At 41.7% G+C, this 24,594-nt stretch overlaps 1 protein-coding gene across 8 annotated transcripts in view; it reads right to left on the bottom strand.

The window, feature by feature from the left end:
• FRY (FRY microtubule binding protein) overlaps nt 1-24,594 on the bottom strand; it is a 433,975-nt gene that overhangs the window by 170,657 nt on the left and 238,724 nt on the right. For all 8 annotated transcript variants that reach the window (XR_012495619.2, XM_074330087.2, XM_019749603.3 and 5 more), the window contains one exon: nt 8,830-8,883. Coding sequence is in view for 7 of the 8 variants with exons in the window: in XM_074330087.2 (XP_074186188.1) it covers nt 8,830-8,883 (54 nt within the window). In the remaining variant the exon portion in view is untranslated. The remainder of the gene's footprint in view (nt 1-8,829; nt 8,884-24,594) is intronic.

Here is a 24,594-nt window from a genome sequence, read left to right on the forward strand (position 1 = left end):
TTGATGAGTGATGACAGATACCAAAGCCTTAAGAATAATGTATGACAAAAACTTAAAATTATAAAAATCTATACATTAAATACATTTTTTCTGAAAATTAAAATCTTCATTATTTGATTTTAACATCTTGGTCCATTTTACGGAACAGGAACACACTGTTCCACTGGAGAATAATTTAAGAAACACTGAATAGCACTAATATGAATCCAATGCCAGTTAATTTATTTTCACTCCGAATTGCTCACATTTTTTGATTTATACATTTTAAATAGATTTTCATGAATTGTAGCACTAGGATCAATGTTGAAAGACTATAATTTCATCTGCTTTCTCTGCAGGAAAATTATTACTACCCAAGATGGTAAAAGTTATTTTAGCTCTGTGAAAATTAATAAACAGAAATGTCATTTAAATAGTTGGAGGCTATAGAAGAGAGAACTCTCAGGCATGCATCAGTCAGCACACACTACTGACCCCAACCAGAAGAGATGGCACCTTGCATCTCCCATAGGAAGTGACACTACTTCACTACATCAGCAGGAAGAAGAAAAGGTCCTCCTTGCCCAGTAACATCTCAGCCAATGGGAGACCGTCAGAACTCAGCCAATAAGAAATCACTACACTTCAAATTTTCAGTTTCCTCCAATGGACTCTTCATTTACAACAACCCCTCTAAGCCCATAAAACCATGTTCTTCTCCTATGTTTCTCTGTTGTGTGTTGTTCACCTTTAGACCACATGTCCCAAATTGCATTTCTTTGTTGTTCCCAAATAAGCCCATTTTGCTGGAGAAATATCTGGCTATCTATTTGTTAAAGATCAACAGCTCTATTCTATGAGATGTATGGATTTATGTTGCCATGTGTTTCCTCTTTGTAGATGGCATATTTAACATATTAAGAAACTAAGGTGCCATAAAAGTACATAAACATATAACATCTAGAAGAAAACCTCAATAGAAGTTACTTAGAATGTTTAAGCCATTTATCTGGCATTTACAGAGATGAAACTCATAAAGAATATGTCACACTGAATTGCGGATGGTTGCAACTTAAAGGTTGTTCTCAGATGTGATGACTGCCCCTTCACAAGTCATGTTTTCATGATTTCATGAGCGTATTGAGAAAGCCAGATCATCTTGGGTTCAAGTTATAGCTCTGCCCTTTATAGGCTACATGAGCTTGGGCATGTCGCCATTTCTCGAAATCTCTGTGCTTACAGTTGTAAAATGGGCCTTAAGAATACTTACGGCACTGGGTTTTTATGAAGACTAAATGAGATACTACAAAGTGTGGGCACATAACAGACCTTCAAAAATGTCTAGTTTTCTTCCTTCTTTCATTTCCAAATATTGAAACTAAAGCTCAGACATAAAAAAAAAAAATTGAATTTGATGAGATCATAGGCTAAGTTAATGACAGAATGGATCACACAAATTGATGATGGAATTTTATTTATCAGAGATGATAACTGTTGCTTTTAGGTGTATTGAAAAAAAATTAAAAAGACCCACTGATCTCTTATCTAAGCACAAACTATTAGGGCCTCCATTAGAACCTTATTTTGTGCTTTTCTGGCTCCAGCAGAAGTAAACACAGTACATTGAAATGCTTACTTTAGAGGTCATTGAGCAATGCCTGGCCTAGGTTAGCACCATAGGAGAAAGTTGTGAACACTGTTGATGCAGGCAGCAGCTCACCCAAAGCAAATAGGGAGGACACTGAGATAGTAACTATTCTGGAACCGGAACCAATCAGTTGAATAAAACCATAGATCCAACTCATCTACATATCAGATTCAGGAACCTCAACCACCCCGAAAAAGGTGTGGAGTCCAAATGTAAGAGAAAAATGGGCACACTCCTTGACAGAAAGGCACAGCATGAAGCACCTGATTTCGCTCAGCATAAGAGGGACCCGTAAAACACACAGCCCCCTCCTTTGACTCTGCTCCCCCTTCTCTACGCAGTGACCTGTCCTTCTTCCCGCCAGCTTCTCAATCGGCTTCCTCTTCCGGCCTCACTTCGTCCTCCCTGAAACCTGACTTCTGTTCTTGCCACACTGCTGACACCTCTATGTGAACGATGAGAAAGAACACACCTAATGGCCAACCAGTGGCTTCTTGGCAGTCATCTTCCTGAAAGTCTCCTGAGCAAAGGACACTATTTATCACTATTTCAAGGTTCTCCTTGAAATGCTTTCCTTCTCAGATGCTGTGGTGCTGCCAGCTTTAGTCAGCCCTGCACTTTCTCTGTCTCCCACATGGTTACAATGGACACAATGCCAACGCGCAGTAGGACAAGCCACTTGTGTACATAAGGATCTGAACCCTATCTCTGGCTTTTCTGGCGCAAGCTGCTTTGGGAAATAATCATACTTCTTCACACAAGGAAGAAATAACTTCCACTGACTGTATGAGACTGTTTTAAGAAACAAAGTCAGAGCAACAATACTTCAAATAGAAAAACAATTGTTTGTATCATTTCACTTATTGCATGTTTATGTCACCATTAGATATGAGCCAAGGTCTAAAAGCCAAGGGCAGAGAAAATCCACAAGAAAGCATATGGAGCTGGAAAGTATATGACATAATAAAGATTCAGTTATTACTTTATTCAACAGCCAGAATTTTCATTTCTGTGTGTAAATGTATTTGGTGACTGTCCTTAGTACACCTTTCACCAGGTGATGGTTCCATACTCCCTCCGGTGAGGGTTATTGTGAAGTGTTGTTTTCACTTTTGAAAATGGGTTAACTTGATATTTGAGCTGCATTTAGTCACCATCTCCCCAGGTCCACACTCATCACAGGTTAGCTGTTGTTTCAGTGGAGAACCCAAAACAAAATGCTTTGGACTTTACACTTCAAAAGGATGTCTGTAAACTCAGGTAACAGAAGAAAGTCACTTGACGTGACCATGGGGAGCTTACCATGCCCTTCTTTCTTAGGACACTCTCCACGGGTCACAGATGGGAAACTGGTCCCATGAGTATGTTCCAGTATACTGCTTTGTAATGTAATCAGCCACTGTGACAGCTGTGAAAGACAGTCTCCTCGACTATTTAACATTAATCTACCAACTATGAAAACGCATCCACATGTCAATAAAAAGCACTGCAGCAAAAGCCTTTCTCAAAGCCAACTTCCAGTGAGCTCCTGACGGCTGACCTTTCATTCTCCTGTGAGGGTCCCGCATGGGCTGCCATCATGGGCCATTCTTGCCCTGGAAAGCTGTCTTCTTTGGCTTCTCTCACTGTTTTAGCTACGCTTTTTCTGGGCATTCTTTTGCGGGTCCACTTTGTGATCCAAAGCTATGTTTCCTATGTTCACCTATTGCTCTACTCTCTCCCGAATCTTTCAGTGTTGGTTGAGTGGCCATGTAAGTGAATGAGCCCCATTTACTTCTGACATTTACCCTCACTGAAAACCCAAGGTGTATAAAACTCATTTGTAACCTGTCCCCAAGCCAGCCTTCCTCTGCTTGAAGAGCTCCTCATCCACACAGAATAGTCCAGACTCCACAGTGTGGCTCCTGGGGCACAGGGGCCATGGGCTCCCGTCCACCATTCCAGCTTCACCCCGGGTCCCTCCCCAGCTCTCTGCTCTTCTCACCGCCAGCTGCTTTGTCCACACAGACCCTCCTGTCTGGCATGACGCAGCCTATCTGTCCATCTGGATTACAGATCTTTAAAACATCACTGTCCCTTGATCATTTGTGACACACCTGCCTACCTTTCTGGCATCATTAATGGCTCCTCTACCTGAGCACCCCCACACTCGGCATGTACCTCTTGTACAGCATTGACTTGGCAGTATTACATATTTAGGTGTCTGCTTTCCTCCTGGGATTGAGAATTCCTCGAGGGCGGGAACCCTATCTTACTGTTTTTGTACCCCCAGCACCACACATAGGCCCTAGGACGTGTCAGGTCCTCCATGTTCATTGAATTGAATGGAAATGGCTCCAAATCAGGGTTGAAAACTACAGTTCCTTTTGTTTCTCCTTGCAATCAATACTGATTCTTCTCATATAATTTTGCTTATAATCATTTTTCTCCTTAAGTCCCATTGTCTCCATTTTAGTTCCGGGCCTTCTGGCCTCAAATCTCTCTGAAGGCCCAAACTCCCCAAATACCTCCAAGCTTCAAGGGTCAATCTGTTCATGACCACTGATTCCATTGGGTGGTATCGAGTCCCATTATGACCCCTTTGATCCTGACATGTAGGGGATTTAGCCTGTCCCACTAGCATTGAGGTCTCCCACAGTCTGACCCTTCCTACCTGTCTCTTTGCTAAGGCTCAGAGACTGGAGGAAAATGTTGTGTTTCAGTAGAAAACTATGTTGTTTGGTGCACACCTCTCTAGGGTTATCTGATTCTGAGACTAGGGGGCCTCTGTACGTTTTAATACCTCTAAGCTATTTTAAAACTATGTGTGTTGTGGACAACTAAGAGCAATGCAAAATAATTCTTGTCTACAGACAGGAAAAACTCAGTCCAGTGAAGGTTCGACTGACTTCCCTCTCCCAGAAGCCATTTTGCCTCTGGCTACACATTCATTGCAACGTTCCTGACTTCTAAATGTGTCATTTTTTTTGGATTCTCTTCTAAACTGGTTCCAGTGTCCATCTTCAATAACGAGTTAAAAAAAATCTTTAGCATGCATTCATTTTATGTCTAGGAGAGCCATGATATTACCTCTTTCTATGACAGTCATGATGTTATCCTGTAACCATACACAACTTCTGCCCCAACTAAATTGATCCATTCGCCTGCCCTCAAAGATGACTGAGAATGTCCTTTCTCTGTTCAGTGCCTTTGCACAAAATGTTCCTTTCTTCTAAAATTTCCTATGTTCCTCACCAAAATCCTATTGCTCTTGATAAACTATGTCCTGTTCTAGAAAGCTTTTTCTAGTCACCTGGCCTCGAAGTACACATCTTCTATTCCCTGAAGTCTCATAATATTTACAGTCTGCACCACCCATGTGGCACTGCTCACACACGAGGGCCCATGTCAGAGCTGTCTGCGTACGTACGGCCTGGTCATCCTTTTCTGGATCTGAAGCTCCTGGAACACCGGGACCACATCCCTACATCCCTCTGTCCCAACAGAGCTCTCTCTCTCTCTCTCTCTCTCTCTCTCTGTATGTATGTATGTATAAATTCAAACTGGAAAACTGACAAATTGTAGGAGAATTTCACAGTGGAAAAAAGAAGACCCAGCTACAGAGCTGAAGACAGTACTCTACTGGGCATGTTGGTAAAAACAGGCTATATAATATCAAGTAGAAACAGGTAATACCCAACATCCACCCTTCCTCTCTTCTTCCTTAGTTATAAAACACCTTCTTTTAGGTGTTTTGTAACTGGACACATGATTGCTCAGAGTGAAATTTCCCCATCTTTCTTACATTGCATGTGGCTATGTGATTAAGACCTAGATATGAGCAGATGTGGTGCATGCAATGTTGGATGTTCTGGATTTTGTTTGTTTTTTTTCCCTATAATTCTTTTTCCATTTCTTCTTCCTTTTGCCTGGAATACAGATGGAATGGCTGTGCTCCCGAAGCCCAAATGGACCATGAGATGACCTGGGAAGGTACATCATACACCAAAAAACAAAATAATGCAAATACTGGACTGATGTTCTTTATACTTCTTGAATGTGAGAGAGAAATAAACTATGCTATTCAAGCCACTGTTATTTTATGTGGCATTCGCCACCAAATCTAACTTAACTGATGCAGGACCGTTGGTCCTTCTGTTGAGAACTCCTCTCTGAATTCTCACCAACTTAGTGTTTAGAAATATAAGCATGGTGCAGAGTGAAACGCTCAGGCTTCACAGTCAGAACACAAGGGCTCCTTTCTGGGCTCCCTCAGGCTTTGGCCATAGAATCCTGGGCAATCCCTTGTGGCTCATTCCCATTAAATGTAATGCAGAGACGCTGCTGCTGCTGCTGACACCTTCCTCGTGAGGTTCTTGGAAGGACTGCATGATGTCACGTGAGATAATATGTGAGAAGGGGCTTGGTACATTATAAAGTATTACATGATTTCTAAAAATTTGCTTCTATTTCTAACAGGAGAAAAATGGACTATGGGCTTTAAGTGGAGTAGGAAACAGCCACCCAGAACGAGGCACTGAAAGTGTAAAGCCCAGCTCCCTATAGCCTATCATTCATGCCAATGATATTTAAAAGGAAGAAACATGATTTCAAAAAGAGAAAAAGAATATTCTCTCAACATGCACCAGTGGATGCTGTTCAAAGGATGTACTTAGCATAATGCCTGTCCTATGGTAAGTACTAAAACTATGTGACCTACTGTTACTACTGCCTCACGATTACAGCAATGGCATCATATGGGGCAAGGTGGCGTCACCAGCACGTCCTGTCCCCACAGACAGACCTCTGTGTCGATCCAGATGAAAATCCTACTGCTTGGAATCAGAACAAGGGGAAGTACATAATTTGAACATTTGACGTCAAAAGACTCAGAGAGCTTGATACATTCGTGGCTTTGCCAATGGCACCACCATTCTGATAGTTTGCTGTCAAAACACTGGGTGGGCACCTTCAAAGGCGACTTTGCTGACTTTTTGCATTGAGTCCACAGGTAGACCAACTTCAGTCAAGTTGCTGTATGGCTTGGGAGGTTTGCTATCTTGTTAAAACAAAGATAGACATTGTAGGTTGGCTTCTCTCGTGATTCATGTGTACATTTATGATTTAATGATCAGGGGATAATCGCATGTGTCTTACTTGAAGTTACCCTGACCATCTCACTATTGCTTCCCTTCTAAAGCGTGTTTAATACATAGAGATGTATTGTTACAGAGCAGTGCTTCTCAAGCTTTAATGTGTGTAGGTCACCTGGGGATCTTGCTAAGCTGTACAGTCTGATTCAGCACATCTGGGGCGGGGCAGGGCAGAGAGTCTGCATTGCAATATTTTGAGCAGCGAGATTAAAAGTATTACAGCTAATTAAGTGGCAAAGCGGGGATTTAAACCCAGGTGTGTCTAATTCCAAAAGCCATGCCTTTCTACAACGCTGAAATGCAGAAATAGAGTGCTGAATAATAAACGAGAAATTGTGTTTCAGCCACATTATTTGGGATAGCTGTTATCTGTAGTGTTAAAATCTAGAAGTACTATTTTCCCAGAGACTCAAGAAAGAGGTCCATTAAACTGGAAAAAAAATAACATCCCTTTTTCTTTTTTTTGGAAAGGGCAGTGATAACCAAATAGGATAGAGACAAGGAATACAAAATAGACTAAAAATTATGGAAGACAGATGCTAACTATTTACATTCTTAAAAAGAACAGAGAGAGCCACACCTTGCCACAGTTCCAAAATAATGACCCCAAACATTCTCCCAGGGTCTCTGACCACCCAAGCATCCACCAGGTGACACCTCTGAGGACACTATGACTAGAGTAGAAAGCTCCATGACACAGAGGCATAGCCCACCCTCCACTTCAGCAGCGTTGCAGAAAGCAGCCAGCTGTGCCAGCAACCCTGTACACCCTGACCCACGGCAGCCTTCGGAGACCAGCTGTGAGCACCAAAAGCTTCTAAAATACAAAATAGAGGCTTCCATTTCTGGATCAAACAAGTCTGGATGTTAACAACCAGAGAGTTTTCCTCTTGACTCCACATTAAAGGCAGTTTCGAAGCCTTGCAGAAAGTGTACTCTCTGTGGGTCCTCCACGAGATAATAAAAACCCCACCGTGTGAGATGAAGCCACGGCGCATCCAGCAGTGTTCCGTCTCTGCCACTGGCAGTGAGTGAGAATTCTGAGAAGAACATGCTGTCCCCTTTCTCGTTAACGGCACAGGTTGGAAAACACCACAAACACGTCTCCAACATCCTCTGACCTGTTATCCCTCATTCTTCAACTTACCTACAGCCTTCTGGAACTTAGTGATTTATACTGTTTAGAGTTGGGTGTCCTTCTCTGAGTCCTGATCTGTTTTCAAAGGACTTTCTTTGTATTTATTTTGTCTTACATTGTTTTGTTCATGTATCACTTTCTCGATTAGAATCTAAATTACTATACTGTTTACATTTACTATTCAGGTGGTTTCTCTCTCTCTCTCTCTCTCTCTCTCTCTCTCTCCCTCCCTCCCTCCCTCCCTCCCTCCCTCCCTCCCTCCCTCCCTCCCTCTCTCAGGATTGTGAATTCTTGAAGGGCTGAAGCTTTTCCTAGGTTTTGTATCACCAGTACCTAGTGCTGTGTCAAGCAAATAGTAAAAATGAGAGAAAATATAGGATGAAAACATAAGTTCTAGTGCAGAGGTCTCATCATCACATAGCACAGTTAAGACCTCACTTAACCTCTCCATGGGTTCTGTGACTTTAAGCAAAATGATGTATAACAAAGCCAATTTTACCATAGTCTAACTGATACAGAAAAGAGTTAAGTTCCTATGGCATCTTATCAATATTATAATGAAACAAAGCTGAATGAAATGATGCCATTCGAGGACCTGCTGTATTGTTTATTCAGAAGAATCTCTGTAAGTTTTTTAATGAAAGTTCCTTTATCTTTTCTCCGTTTCTGTCATTCTAGAATACAAAGATTTAGGAAACAATTAACCGAGGGCCTACTCATATTATTCCAACACTTTCCAGTTCTTTCTGATTCAAATCAACAGACAGGTACTGAACATCTCCAGTAAGCCATGACAGTAAAAACTGCAGGATTAATTCCTAAAATCACACCTCCCATCCCCTTTGAGTAAGTTCATCAACACAACAATAGTGAGCATCCAGCCCTTGTGTTTTGTGCATTTTGAAATAAATAAAAACCAACACATCACATACTTGATCAAATTGGGGGTCTTCTCCACGTTGTAGGGATTTCGTCAGTGGCTTTTCCTAGAAGCAAAAGAATATGGACAAGAAAAATTATTAGAGGCTCTTAAATGTTACAAAAGAAATACCGTCATTGTTAAAATTTTTCTCATCAGTTTCTTCCTTTATGGGATGAAGAGGCACCAGTTTCTAAATAAGTAAGAGACTCTCCCTTACTTATTTCCAACCTTAACGTCTAGTGTTGGAGCTTTTCTGTCATGATTCTTGCTATTCATCTTAATATATATCTCATCTCTGACCAACACATAAAAAAACCTGATGCTTTAAGTGGTCCTGTGTATTCAATGGAAATCACGTAACAAAAAATATGGAATTCACTTGACAAATTTTAGGACCTATCTTGGAATTCAACAGGTAATAAAATGTTGAAAGTGATATACCATGCCAAGTCCCTAGATGTAGAAACAAAATAAGGTCTAATTATTAGACGGGTGTTGAAGGACAAACCACCAATCCCACATTTCCCAGGAGTAATCAGTGAATGTGGGGCATGTGACTTGACTTGCACCTCATCCAAATCTCTGCACAAATAATCTGGGTGGTGACAAAGGTCTACAGACAAAATTTTCCCTAGTCACTATATCGTCATTTCCATTAGGAAGCCTTACCTGACCTCCCAGCAGTGCATTTTATAAATATTTATTCTTACCTGCATCTTTTTTGTTTTTAACATGGAAGTTAATACTGACCCAAATTTGATTTAGGAGTTGAAACCATGAAAAAGTTATATATTAAAAAATAACATTGTACTTTAGCCAATGTAGATATCCTAGAGCGACTCCATTTACTTTTTACAAATCACACAGACCCGCTCCTGCCTCTCTTGTCCAATCTTCTCCTCCACCTGAAAAGGTGATACATAGCCCTAAGGTGGCTGCAAGCCCTACTCTCACCTCCTAGGGTCCTGGTTCTTGAAGAGATGCACGTGTTAGGCTCAGGCTGGGTATCTTAAGCTTTACTAAGAGCCATATGAATCAACTGCTATCTCAGTTGCAAAATATACAGCTTCAAAACGTGTATATATCTAAAATAAAGAGATGACTGTATTTTTAAGGGCTAATCAACATTTTCTCTTCAAAGTATACTATCTAGATAATACTAGTGGGACAGCGGATACAAAAATGTCAGTGAGAACAGAACAATTAAAAACAACAGATTCAGCTAATTGTTCAAGAAGACAAATTCAGCAATTAAATAGCAAAGCATTTTCTGTGAAGGTACAATGTCATATGAAGTTCTTTGTAAAACCAATTAAAATACAAATATGAAAATTAAAGAAGTGAAAACAGGTGGTGCCAAGTCCCAACCACCACATCCGGACCCGTTACATGCCTGCAAACTCCAAACACTTTTCCTTCCACAGCACTTCCCAGAGTGCATGTCACAGTGTGGAATGTTGTACAGTCATGCAGTCACTAATGATGAGCTGAGTGCCACCTCCACGGGCCACAAGTCCCCATTTCTCCCAGCACTTGGAATTACAGGGAAGAGCATTGCTTGGTAATGGCCAAACATTTGTGACATTAACCAAAGCTCTAGGCCAATGACATCCAGTTTCTGCAAATACGAGATCCTCTTATCTGTGTGTGTCTTTTGTTATAAGTTAAAAAAATTATATATTTTTTTATTGTGGCAAAATATACATAATGTAAGATTTACCATTTTAACCATTTTTAAGTATAAAATTCATTGGCATTAAGTACATTTACATTATTGTTTAACCATAACCACCATCTCTTTTATGAAGACTCCTTTTAATGTCAAATATTTTCATGGAATTCCCAACCACAAAACATACACTTATGCCCCCAAACATACAAGGCAGCAAGTCTATTTTAGTACCTGTTATTTAAAACCATACATAATAACACACAGCTAGTACCAGGACTTCAATGATACTTTTAAATGGCTTTGTGCTAGAATAGCAACAACACTTAGAAAGATGGCAATACATCTATATGGGAGACCATAGTTTCTTAGTCAAGAGACAATGCTTAGCATACGCGTGGACCTGCAGACCCTTGCATCCACTCAGGAGTCCATACCTTGGGAACCTGTGGTCCTTCATGCATTACTACCTGAAAGATAAGATGCTGCCACAGTGGAGAAAGGAAGGTGACCGGGTCCTACCACACCCTGACTCCATGCCCCAAAGTTATTTTTTCCCACCACTAATAGGGTGGTTGGGAATGCTGATAAACGTGGTATTTTATGCTTACACATACTGGCATACATGTAAAGGAAACAACAGATTGCAAGTCTCAGTTTCTTTAGCAGGCAAGTTTAATGTGGTAACTGGTTGCTATACCCAAAAGTCAACTCTGTTAGCCAAGAACTTGGGTTTGCACCTCAATAAAATAACGTACATTACACTATGTTTTCCTTAACTATTTTTACACAAATATGCCGTCTTAATCATATTCTTTGAAGACTTATTTTAAATGTCACTTCTCAGATTAAGTCCGTCCCCAGTTTTCCCTGGCAGAGTCACTGGTTACTTGTCACATGGCACTTGCTTTGCATCTATTCTTGTCAGCATTTCCACGGAGTTGTGACTTGTCTGTCTCCCCACACTCCTATGGTAGTACAGAGTTACGAGTTATCAGGGCTTGTTCACTGACTGTCACATCCCTATGACCTTGGGAACACAGCTTTAGACACAATCAAGTTCATGTTTTTCCATTCCCAAGATTATCTTTGTATCAGCACAGACTTTCTATCAGTGTCAGGAGTGTTAAGAGTAGACATGGGGAAGATAATATCATGCTGGTTAAAAAGTAAAGAGGGGGAAAAAAAGGAGGGAAGTATGGAAAGAAGAGAGGAGAAAAGGGAGGCAAACTTGCTGAGCTCAGAAGACATCCATCTGAACAAAAGGCAGAGGCGAGTAGGTTCATGCCTGAAAGAAAAGAATTGCAAAGGTATGTGTGGTTTTCCTTGAGCTTCTCCTGGATGAGAGCAGTTGCACGGAATCCAAAGTCTGCAAGAATCTAAGGTCTGCACATTCCAGATATCCTGGGTCTCAAAGAACATTCAATAGATAGTAAAATGAAACTCACACCGAATAAACAATGGGTATTGAAAGAATAGGGGAGGCTCAAAATAATGGTCCGATTTGTCCAATAAGAATGGCGTGCTTTGTAGACTTTTAAAATTTGTCTTTGTTTGGGTACAACTGTATTTATTTACTGAAGGTTCATTAATTGAATTGAATGATAGGTTTGTTTTTGAAAAATCATTCTGAAAAACCATGACTTTGGGGAGACGGATCCCTAAAAATTCTTAGTGGTCCAAAGCTGGGAGACCTTAAACTATGACCCAGCCTTGTCCAGAAGCCCCAGCTCACTAGGTGACAAAAGAGATGGCAAACCGGAAACATTGGGAGACCTGGCACTGAACCTCAATGGGTGTTCGTGGCACAAAAAAGAGCAAATTAATGAGAAGTCCCTTCTGATGGAAGCAAATGCTGTGAAATAGTTTTGGGGAAAAACAAATCAAGTCTGAATCTGATCAAGGCTTTAGATATAGTTTCTAACTTTTAGGAAATAACAGGAGTTAGGGAGAAGCTAGAGGGATACCTTACCCTATGCCACAAGGATGCAATCAGCAAAATCCAGCCTGAAAGAATCTGAGTGAAAGACATTTCTTCAATAAATAAGTTGCAAGGGAGAGCTGGAGGGGAGGACTTATTGATTTTTTTTAAAGGCAATTGCAATGTGTGACTCTTACCTGGACCCTGATTCAAGTAATTTATTTTTTAAAAGTATGATATTCATGAGACCATTGGCAATTTGAACACTAATTAGATACTCGATGATGTTATGGGATTATTGTTAAATTTTTTGGATGTGGTAAGGCATTGCAGTTTTGTTTTTAAAAGTTCTTTATCTTTTAGAGATACATGTTGAAATCCTAAGAGATGAAATGATATGGGCTCTAGTATTTGCAGCAAGTATCATTGCAGGGAGTCACAGGGAGTGTGTGACAAACTGACCATGAGTTGACAATTGTTGAAGACCATCATAAGGTTCATTATGCTGTCTTGCTACTTAACAAGATGTTTGCAACGCTCCACTAAAAACCAAAGAGCAAAAACTAAACAAGAAGAACACAATATATATATCACTTCTGTCATCATTAACAAAAAAAAAAATCTCACGTCTCCCTTTTCAAGATGGTAAAAGCCACTTCCTAACACATGACAGTAGCACTTATGTGACATTTATCTTTTCCTAAAACTGTGGCAGAAGGAACCCACTCTGCTTTTCTTCCCACTCACAGATAGGATTTGTGTGGCAAGCGCCTGGCCTGCTGTGAGAGAAGCCAGGAACTCTGCATCTGCATCTGCTTCCCCCAAATCCCAGAGCGCTGCTCTCCTGGCCCACACAGGGGGCATGTTTTCCTGCCATGAAGACTCCTGCAGGGTGTCAAGTATTTCCATAGGAAAAGAGAAAGGTCCCTGTTTGTGCTTTCCACACCTTGGGAAGTTCCAAGTGCCTCACCCTCCCTTAAGAAAATACAAACTCTGAAAGCTCTTTGTATCCCTACCTACCTAAAATCGGGGAGGAAAGCCATGGACGTCCACCTCAATTTTCAAACAATTTCAGTGCATACTAGCTACATTTTCACTTTATAGTCTTCTCACACTGGGCCCCTCTGTAATCTGTAAGAGGAGAGATAGCCATACACAACAGGGCGCAGGCAGTTCAACAAGCCTAGCGTCTTAGGTATCACAGGAGTTTTCTTTGTGGGATACAAGGGGCTCATTTAATAAGCCATTTTCTACTTCTGACGTTTTACTGACCTAAAAAAAAAAAAAAATCTCATGTGCCCCATGCAGGTAGGACTTCACTAACCTAAAAAGCTCCAAATTAGTACTGCTGCCCTCAGAGATACTTCAATAAACACGCAACCCAGCGATACCACGAGAGTTCTTGTGAGATTACTCAGTTTGTCACATATATCACCAGCCTTGCTTAAGGTGCTCTTTTAACATCTTTTAATTAATACAACGGTTGGGTGTAGCAGCTCGGTGCATGGCGAAGTGGTTTGAGGTTGAACCTTAGGTCCCGTATTTACAATACAGGGACCTTCCTTAGTCTCTCTAACCTTCAGTCATCTTTTAGGTAAATTAGGGATAAATGCCAATCTACCTCAGAGAACTGAGCGATGAATGGCAAAGAGTATTCAGTAATTGACAGTCCTTATGATTATTAAAATTCCTAACACCGTTATTGTTGGGATTAGATAACATTAAAAAGGGCGTCACCTTTCACGATGTTCAGGAACTGAAACCGAGCTCTGATTGTTTCCTGGGGGAGCGCCCACTCCCACTAACATTAATTAAAGCTTTAATTTTAGCTTCCTGGATGCTTCCCAGTGTAATCAGAAAGCTGTATTATAGAAAGTGGGAAAAATACATTATAAAGAGTAATTGCCCTTCTCTCTTCAAAAAATAAACCCAACATTATTATAATGACTTTAGTTCTTAATATGTAATTTAGAGGAACCTTTTAATGTAATGGCAGGATGTGATAAAAACCAAGTTAAAAACAAACAAACAAACAAAACCAACACCCCCACCAAAGTCTCAAGTCTTGAAACTACAGTGTTTTTGATTATAGGGCGATGTCCACGCAGAACTGCCTGGGTTCTGACACCCTCAGCAGGGATATTTTATTACACTCCTATCTGCTCTGAGTAGTTTAACGAAGACTCTGTGGAACTGAACCACCGCCACTGGGATCTCTCTTTACCAGAACCCAGGAGGATGAGCAGGGAGCTGCCCCAGCCCCGTGGGTCCCGGTGACATGGCAGAGAGCTATGGGCCAGACCTGACAGGCCACCGAAGCGTTTCATCCAGAGCTACCAGCCCATGAGGCAGGCATTTAGCCTGAACCAAAGAAAAATGGGGTTCTAAACACCTCCACATCTGACACAGGTTTTTCTCTTTAGGTCCCATTCAGGCCAGCTTGGACCCAACTTTGGAAACAGACCTAGGGGGTCAGCCTTAGGCCTCTCAGGTCTGACTATGGACCGTTTCTCCCCAAAAGATGCCCTGGACATGAGGGGCAATCAGGGTCCCAGGGGTCTGAATCACCTTGAAAACGTATTCTGGGCATTGTGATGACCTGCAGGGATCACTGACCTTCCAGTGAAGGCTGAGCCCTCTTGATGCCTGCCTCGGTTTATCCACAGGTAAAAACGGCTATCACCACTGACGGCCGACTAGCCTTCTAATGCGAACTAATGAGCATAATTCAGACCCTTGGAGATCCGTGGAAGAACGGTGCTCACAGAAACTGACAAAACGGCATTGCCCAGTTAGTTTCAGTTACCAAAGTGAATTCCCTTAAACAAAACAACATATGCTGATTTCCCCCCAAAATATTGAGGGGGGGAATCCCAAGATCAAAAGAATGATATAGAGAGTATTTCAAATCAGCAAAGGGCACTACCAAGTAAGAGGCTGTGTAGGACCCTGTGAGACGAAATGTGCAGCTAGATTCAAACCTGGAAGAATATTTTGGCACTGTTTTTAAAAAACAAAACCCTTGAGAGGATCTGTCCTATTTGCAGCTGGCGTTGCACATCTCAGTGAAGCTTATTTCTCTGCCACATCTAAGAGACCCAAGGATGAATCCAGGATTTGAACGGTGGAGGTGCAACTGCAATTAAACTCAGACACAGAGCTCACCTTCATTTTAATTGAAGAAAAGTACAGGCAGTGACCAAGACATGTAAGATGCCACCATCGCTCATTTGTTTCTGGACTACATTCGATTTTGTTGGTATTTTTTATTTATTTTTTGTCCCAACGTATCCCACTAAGTGTGCATGCAACACCCAGTAGTAGGTAGACATTCGGTCCCTGTGGATGCATCTTCCCTGCCTCCTCCAGAACCTTCCACCATCAGCCAGCTCTTCACCCGCCTCAGGCCAACCTCCCCCTCTCTCCTGACTCTTTTTCTAGTAGCTTCATGCTTACACCTTTTCATCGTAGTGCCTGCCCTGAACACATGTCAACCACTGGCCACTCTTTTCTTTCTACCCCCGGGTCATCGTTCATTTGCCACTGAGCGGTCTACACTTCCTGTCTTCCCTTCCTCCCCTATTCTTTCTTCAACCAGCTGCAATCTGACTTCTCTGTCACCATTAGAATAGTCTCCCTAGAGGCCCCAGTGACTTTCCAAAGCACAAATCTGGTGCCCTTTGTCAATATGCTCCTTTTTGGACATTTCAGCTGCAATGAGACACTACTGATTACTCCTTTCTTGTCACTTGAATCATTCCATCCTGATCTTTTCTCCTCTTACCTCTTTAGACATCCTTTTTCTGGGTCCTTCATAAGCTAGTCTTTCTCCTTAAATATTTATATTCCCCAGGGCTATCCTTGAAGTCAATCATGTTCTGATTTATCTTCTGGCACAACTATCTCTCTCTCTCTCTCTCACACACACACACACACACACACACACACACACACACTCGTCCTTCTCAGACCCAATCAAACCACCTCTCATCAGAAAAAACATACTGTCCCTCAAGGTTCACTTATTCCACCATACTTTCCCTGATCAGCCCTACACAAGAAGTGACAGCCTGGTTTCAGTCTTCAGTAGCTCTTTGGTGTTCTCTAGTTCTCGAATACCCGCCCAGTGTCATCCCACTCACTCACGTACACATCTCCCAAGTAGATTAGAGCTTGGACTCTGGAGTCAATCAGACCAGGGACATGGACCCAAACCATGCACCTTTGGTAAGTTTTATCAAATCTCTCAGTTCCGCTTCTCTGGCTGAAAATGAAGGAGGCCGTGAATGTAGTGGTTGAGAGCTGGGATCCCAGAGATAGATGGCTAGGTCCGCCACTGACTAAATGACCTTTGACAAGTTGTTCAACCCCTGTGTCTCAGGTTTCTTGTGGGGTAAGAGTACCTACCTCATACTGTGAGGATTAGGTGAGTTAATATTGTTCAAGTAGTAAGAACAGGGCCTGGCACTCAATAGGCACTAAACATGGAACTGTTATTATTACCCACCTTCTTGGCTTAATGTGAAGATTAGTGTGCTTAAAACATGACATACAAGCAAAAAAAATGGTAGTTATTCTTACAAAAGCCTGTCTTATTTCTTTGTATAAAGCATAGCCTCAAATACGATTATGTGCACTTAGAAGTTGGAAAGTACTATCCATCTATCTATGTATCTATCTGTAAGCTACTACCAACAATACCTTATACAACATACGTTATTATAAGTGTTAGCATAATCTGTAGAAATCAAGTCTTGCTCTATTTAAAATAGTACTCACAAATGATTTGTTGACCTAAATTCCCATTGAAAGGTGACTAAATAAACATACTGTAGTATATACAGTAAATGGAATTCTACTCAGCAATAAAGATGAATGAAGAACGCACATTGTATGGCATCCACTAATACGGAATTCTACAACACAGGACTTAATCACTAGTTGCCTGAGGCTGGGTGGTAGTATGAGCTCTGTGCACAGGGGCACAAGGAAACCACTGGGCACCGTGGTGGTGTGGACACCAGTGTATAAATCTGTCAAAACTCATCAAATTGTAGATTTTAAATCTCTGCAGTTTATTGTATGAAAACTACACTTTAAGAATGTCATGTTTAAAATAAAACTCATCATTGAATGAATGAGAACAAGAACTGCTAATCTGTCTGAAAGACATTTTCTTTTCCTGGAGACCAAAGGGAGGAGGAGAGGCAATTCCGATAGTGATGGTGCAGTTTTGGGGATGGGCCATCCTGCTGGGCTCCACTCGAGTGCCACAGCTAGGCCACCGTGAGCACAAGCATGGCAGTTTTGCCTTGAGAAGCTCAGGATATATTATGCTGCCCACTGGGAATCCCAACAAATCTTGGGAAGTGGGTGTGGCTGAAATGACAGAGCTGATATTATGGGTTAGACATTGACCCCAATGTACGGCTGGGAATCTCTGGAATTAGAGCACTGTGACTGGCCAATTCGGTATGTACGGGTTACTGTTTAGATGGGAAGGGAAGAGTGATACACACTTTTCACACGCCTTTCCAGCAATGCCACTCAGGGTGTTAGTGCCGGGCCAGAAGCTGGCACTCGAGTAAAGACCACCTTACTCAGCTCTGCAAAGAGGGCCTTGGGTGGAATTTGGTCACACGGTGCTACCACCTGAACCCGCAGCTAGAACCCCGAGGGACAGGGCATGCCGCCACTCCTCAATCGGAATTTGGGCAGCACACATGGGTGAGCATTTTCATTTCCGCTGAAGTTCTACAGTCTATACGTATCTTGAATTTTTGTTTTTCTACATGAGGCAAAAGAGGCAATTTCACAGGCAGCATTTTCATGACGAACATTATGCATTATTCACTACACACCCAAATTCATGTGGCCAAACCCAAGTTCTCGGTGACGATGTAAATGATCCCACTACTTTAAAGAAGACAAAAAAAAAAAAAAAAGGTTTGGTTTTTTGGTAAAATAAAGGAAAGTTCCAGAGGGTAAATAGTAGAAAAATAAAGAGATCAAAATCTTCTTACCTACTCTGTCTTTTAAAGTGCTAGTAATGGCACCTTCTGGAATGAGACAGTGGTGAAGGCTGTACAATTGTGAATATGCACTGAATTGTACCCTTTAAAAGGGGCAATGTGATAGGATGTGAATATATCTCAAAAAAGAGCAACACATACATTTTAGGTCAATCAAAAATATTTACAGATTATAGCACTTGACTTTCTTTTGTTGTCTTTGATTTCTGGGCATGGCTACTGAATTGTCTTGGAAAAGCCTACTAGAACATTAGTCTGACCTGCCCCCAACTTATGTGATTACAAGTTATGAGTTGAGTAGAACTCCCTAAAGGCATCAGGAAATACCACCCAATGGAATACTGAATTTTAACAAATCATTTCATTCACCGAGTACTAGATACATATGAGTATGTATACAGCAATAAAAAAAATACCTAACACAACATGTCTCAGTATCGTTAGCATGACCTGTGGAAATCAAGACTTGTACTCGTTAGAATCACTACAATACTATGGTGAAGACTGCTTCTGCCTAAGACTGTAGTAATGACTTTCAGTCATATCCAAATGCAAAATGCTCTGTGGAAACATAGCAATATCACATCACAATGAGTGTAGGAATGGACTTTGGGCTTATTTATGGCATATTACTAAAGTTATTTTTCGTGGCATTTTTCTGACACTTTAAAATACGACATATTTTCAAATGATCATTTAGTTGTGTTAAAAATTATGTTTCTGTAAATAGTAAAAAGAAGCATGTAATCAGAAAGAACTAGACTGAAAATAACTTGAGGAAACACCTTCTCCTGGTTTTATATTTTCCAAAAGAAGAAACTTTCATAATCTTCTCACAAAGTCACTGGATATAAAAATGATAGCCTCACCCATGGATGAATTGAGTTGGATACCATTCATTTGAAGCAGAAAGCCCTTTGGTCCTTTTTATATTACTTCATGATACTACTTTTCATATGGCTTGTTTGCTATAAGGTTCAATCGAACTTTTACTATCCATGTGTGTTACATTTCATTTCACAGCTGAAAAAGTACCATTGAACAGCTGCAAAAGAAAGGCTCTTCATCTACATGATTCCAGGAATAGTCAAAAATAAGGAAATTGAACCTCAAGTTGAACAGCGTACAGAAAAAATGTGTGTTTGTGATCACCTGGAAGATTGCCTCATTCAGCAGCTAAATGACACAGTTGTTCGACAATTATCTGGTTTTAGCTACTGATACTACTACTTTGTTTCTGGGTTGGGGTGATTTTTCAGATTTTTAGTGAATGTCTGCAAGAATAAGCAGGGGGTGCCCGGCTGAGCTACTTTGCTAAGAAATAGCTATTTCAAAAGTTACTTATCTATTTATAATTTGGAGCCGACAGCAGTACTTTTCAAGTGTAATATAAATATTCCTTATCTGACTGGAGCCTTTTCCCAGTCTCCTTTCGGGACAGCCTGACTCTGATCCTATGTCTACACTCAGTAGGGAACTAAATTCTCTTTACGTTCCCTCTACTGAGCTTGTTGAAGCCAGAAGGGCTGCTGTTTAAAGAGGAGTCTGGCTAAAAACTCGAGCTGGTTGTCCTTCTGGAAGCCCACTTGAATCCACAGTGCAGAGAGCCCATAAGCCGGTGTTCTGCCATTTGCACATCCTTAGTCAATAGACATACAACATTTGGTTCATATAGGAAGACTGGCATATACGACAGCGCAGGAAAACCACCAAGTTACAAATTTGGGCACGGTGGAATGTTATCATGAAATGCCACATGGTTGAGGTTTGTGGGTGTCTATCAGCCTGGAGCATGACCAATATAATTGGTTTATGAAGACCCACCATATAAAGATCCAAACTTAATTAGAGGCAGTAATTCTGTTGTTTAATTACTGCAGCAGAATTTTGCAATTCACCAATTCCTTAAATATTAAGAAGTTTCCTGATTAAAGGAGCTGATATTTTCTGATACCTAGAAGTCTTCAGACAACTCAGGTCTCTGAAGAGAAACATAAGACGATAGCTGAATGTCCAATCTCTATATGGGCCAGCAGTGTAAAACAAAGCTCTTTTATAACTACAAATAGACTGTATCCTAACCTTAGTCTGGTACCTCTCATCAGACTTGGTCTAGAATCATAAGTAGAAGCTGGGCTGAGTGTTTGTCACTTGCCAAAGGCCTTTCTTACTTAGACCCACAATTAAATTCATTAAAATGATTAGAACAACTCATCATATATAGTTTGTTGGTGGTGGGCCACCAGTGTCATTATTATAACACAGTGTCCTGCTCAACTTCAGGGTAACGAGAGTTGTCCTCCTGCCAGCCCTGTGACATCAGCACCCAGGAGGAGCTGGAATCCTGAGACCCAGGGCCAAGGAATAAAGGTTTGTCAATAGATGTTACTGCTTGAACCTAGAACATTAGCATGCAGTAATGGAGTCATTAGCTAATTGCTTAGCCTTTCGATGTTGGTGCCAGCTGGCTATGCCTGATGTTTGCACAGGCTTGGTCTTCAGGCGTGATGTATCCCATTACAGATTCCTGGCATGTGGTACAGAGGGACTGGCAACCTTGATTCTTTAAAGAACTTTCTTGCATACCAAGAAAGTATGTTGTGTTACTTCTAGTTTACGTTCAGTCTTATATTAGAATTGTTTCTTTTATGTTAGCAAACCAGCTAGATCATGTTATATTATTGTTACGCCTCCATTCCAGCATAACACGATTAGCGACACGTGTCTGTCACCACACCTGTGCTCCAAGTTCAACACCGGGATAACATCTGAGAGACCCCGCCTGTGTGTGGTCATGAACTGTTTTGTGAGTAGGGGCTCTCAAGGCTCAAGCAACCCCAATAATAAAAATTTCCATTTTCATGTCGCCTTTCATCATAAAAGTGTTTTTAAAGCCAGAACATCAGAGGAAAGCGAGCACTGCTCTTTTGCTCAGTCACAGGCTCTGCTGAAAGACAAGGAAGTTAGGCATGTTTTCTGCTTTTGAAGTTACACAGATTTGCCTTTTTCCAGGTTCAATCCAAGTAGAGAATAAATTACTTGCTTTCTAAGTCTTAGTCAGTGAGTTAGAATTTCTTCTTCTTCCCGTTGACATTTTATGCTGATAGACTAGATTCAGACGAAACTCCTGGCCCAATACCCAACTTAGCGTCCAATGCAGCTCCTTGCAAGGACAATGGATGCTTAAACCACAATGGATTCACTGAGACATGATTTACATGCCCAGAGATGCACACAGTATATACATTTTATATATACATGTAATATATAAAAAATATATATACTATATTGTTATAGTATAATATATAGTATATATATATACACTATATATTATATATATTATATATATATTATCTGCAGCTCTCTCTATATACACATTTATATATATACATATATACATATGTATATATATCCACATATACACACACACACACACACACAAACCTAATCCTAGGTTTATTCGCTTGATTCAACACAATCTTTTCACTCTACACAAGACAGTACACATTATCTAAAATGCTACAAAGTACAAAAAAACTGAAAACAGAAAATTGATAGTACTGATTGTACAGCAAAAGCCAAAAAAGCAATGTATACGTTGCCAAGGTAACCTGAAAGCCCACCATGAATAATAGCCATGGGGGTGGGGTCCATGACGACCTGCAGAGCTGGTTCTCTACATGCTCACCAATTGCAGAGACGGAAAGGAGACGTGGGGTGGGGGTGCCCAAGTACATGTAAAAACAGAGCCATGTATAGCAATCGACATGGGGTGTTTGACCCAGGAGGGCTCAAGCGGGCGGTAGGGCCAGGTTAGCAGGCATGGCAGCTGCATGGGAAGCGTGCCCTTTTCTGGAGGATCCCACAGGCCACCAGACTGGCCCCAGGTCATCTGTGGAATGGAAGAATCTGCTCCCAGCCTGGGGCCACACGGCCACCACCCTGCTGGCGTCACCACTGCACTGACTCTCAGGGACTGGAAACATCACAGCTTTCTAGCCAGGAAACTACTGGAGGGCATCGCTATAGGCACAACCCCAAACCAACAACACCTCTGCAGCCAAACTGGCCTTCAGAGGAAATGTCTCAATGCTGCCTTTGAAGTCTGACCAAGTGCGGATTTCTTTCCTACTGGCCCTCCTTTGGCTAGAAAAATGACAGAACTGAGTTGGGTGGGATCTAAGGTACAGGAGCAGAGCTTTGGTGGCTTGCTTATCAGGAGGAATTGGAGCTGGGGCTTCCCTGTGGTGGCAGTGGCCAGGGGGCAGGATGACTGACACATGAGGGGAACTTCTTCTCATCTGGGGGGACCAGCGCCACATGGGAGGCAGTGGCAGCATTCTCCTGGGGGACTGAGTGGCCTGGGGGCAGCCTAGGCCAGGGGGCCGGCACAGCGGTGATAGTGATTTCCTGGCCATGAGTTTGTCCTCCACCCATGTGCTTCCGCGCCTCTGAGCTTCATGTGGGTTACCAAACTCCATGTGTGCGCAGCCTGTAGGGATGCATCCTTTCTACAGGCACGCCGATCGTTTCCATTTCCCACAGATGCAGCGTATGTAGCAGGTCCGAGTCCTTCTCGGCACAGACATGACAACAGGTGGTGTTCCAACTCCAACCCAAACCACCCAAAAGAGATGAAAAAGACAGGAAAGGGTGGAGCCCTCCCGCTAAACCCACCAAGATGCCCACTAGAGGCTCACCAGGAATGTGGGCAGGACCACATCTTGCAGACAGTGTATCTCATTTGTTACATGCATTAGAGCAAAAACTGGGCCTGATTGCTAACATTTCACAGAAAACAATGATGGGCCACATGTAAATGACTTTGTTAGAAGCACAAGGTAGTGGCAGGGCCATGATGAAAAACCAAGTTTCTTGCATATTGGGCAAATTGTAGGAAGGCGGGTAGACGAAAGAGGTAGCCTGAGACATGGGGCTGACAATTCTGGAAGGTAAAACTTCCAGTCATAACATAAATAAATCCTGAAATGTAATGCACAGCATGGTGGCTATAGTTAACAATGTTGTATAGTGGAAAGTTGCTAAGAGAATAACTTTTAAAAGTTCTCATCACAAGAAAAAAATTGTAACTATGTAAGGGGATAGATAGTACTAAACTTATCGTGGTGATCATTTCACAACATGTACATGTCTCAAGTCGTTATGTTGTATGCCTGAAACTAAAACAATGTTATGTCAATTAAACAGAAAAGTATTAGTTTGATGACCAATTTTAGAAAATTAGATTTTTCTCCCTCTGAGGTTTTTAATAAATGTAAAGATATGAACAGGGAAAAGAAAATTCTTGAAATTTTCTACAACTTGCTTTACTCAGCTGAACAGCACTGACTTTCCCATTCTGGGTACTGGCTTCCTAGCTGATCTGGCACGAGTGTTCCTACCGGTGTCTGTGAGAGTTCCTCACTGTCTCTTGAAAGGCTTTCAAACCATCCCATGTGGACTCTCGTCAAGCCCCCGGTTTTATTTCCCAGGCACTGGTTTTATTTCCCACCATTCATAGCCAGCAGGATAATCCTCTCGTGTTTCGTTGGAGATTCACTGAGATGGTGGGGGTGCTGTCTTCTCTTCTATACTTCTGTTTGCCTATGTCACCTCTCAGAGCACACGTCCCAAAAGGATCCAGACCAGGTCTGCTTCAGCCAGCTTTGGTCGGACCTTTCTCCTTGCCGTGGCAGAGTGCAGAACAACCATCTGAGAGTCCCAGTGACTAAAACAGTCCTGCTCAAGCCTCCATTCCTTTTGAATGAACACAGACAGGGGAAGTACCAGGCTGACCTCCAGAAACAAACCGGAAGATTGGGTCAGTGGATACCAGCTCTTCAGTGGTGAGGGTGATCACTGATGACTGAGTACCCAGTAGGTGCGAAGTATTACATCAGGCGCTCCATACATCACCTCTCATCCTCTCAATCACTCTGTGAGCTTGGTTCTGTTACCAATTTTGCAAATGAGCAAAAAGGGAGGTTGACTGGCTGGCCTAACGCCACATGACACTGAAGAGGTTGATTGGGGATTCAAATCCAGATCAGGTTGAAGGAGAAGTTGTTCTGTCTTTAGCTTTATCTCTTCTTGTCCATTAAATTTACAAAGTCAAGGTTATGGGAGCTCCTGAATTTTTAAAAGTTGAAGAGT

The sequence above is a fragment of the Rhinolophus sinicus genome, chromosome 16, assembly GCF_057876585.1.
Source record: "Rhinolophus sinicus isolate RSI-liver-muscle chromosome 16, RSI-T2T, whole genome shotgun sequence".
Taxonomy (NCBI): Eukaryota; Metazoa; Chordata; class Mammalia; order Chiroptera; family Rhinolophidae; genus Rhinolophus; species Rhinolophus sinicus.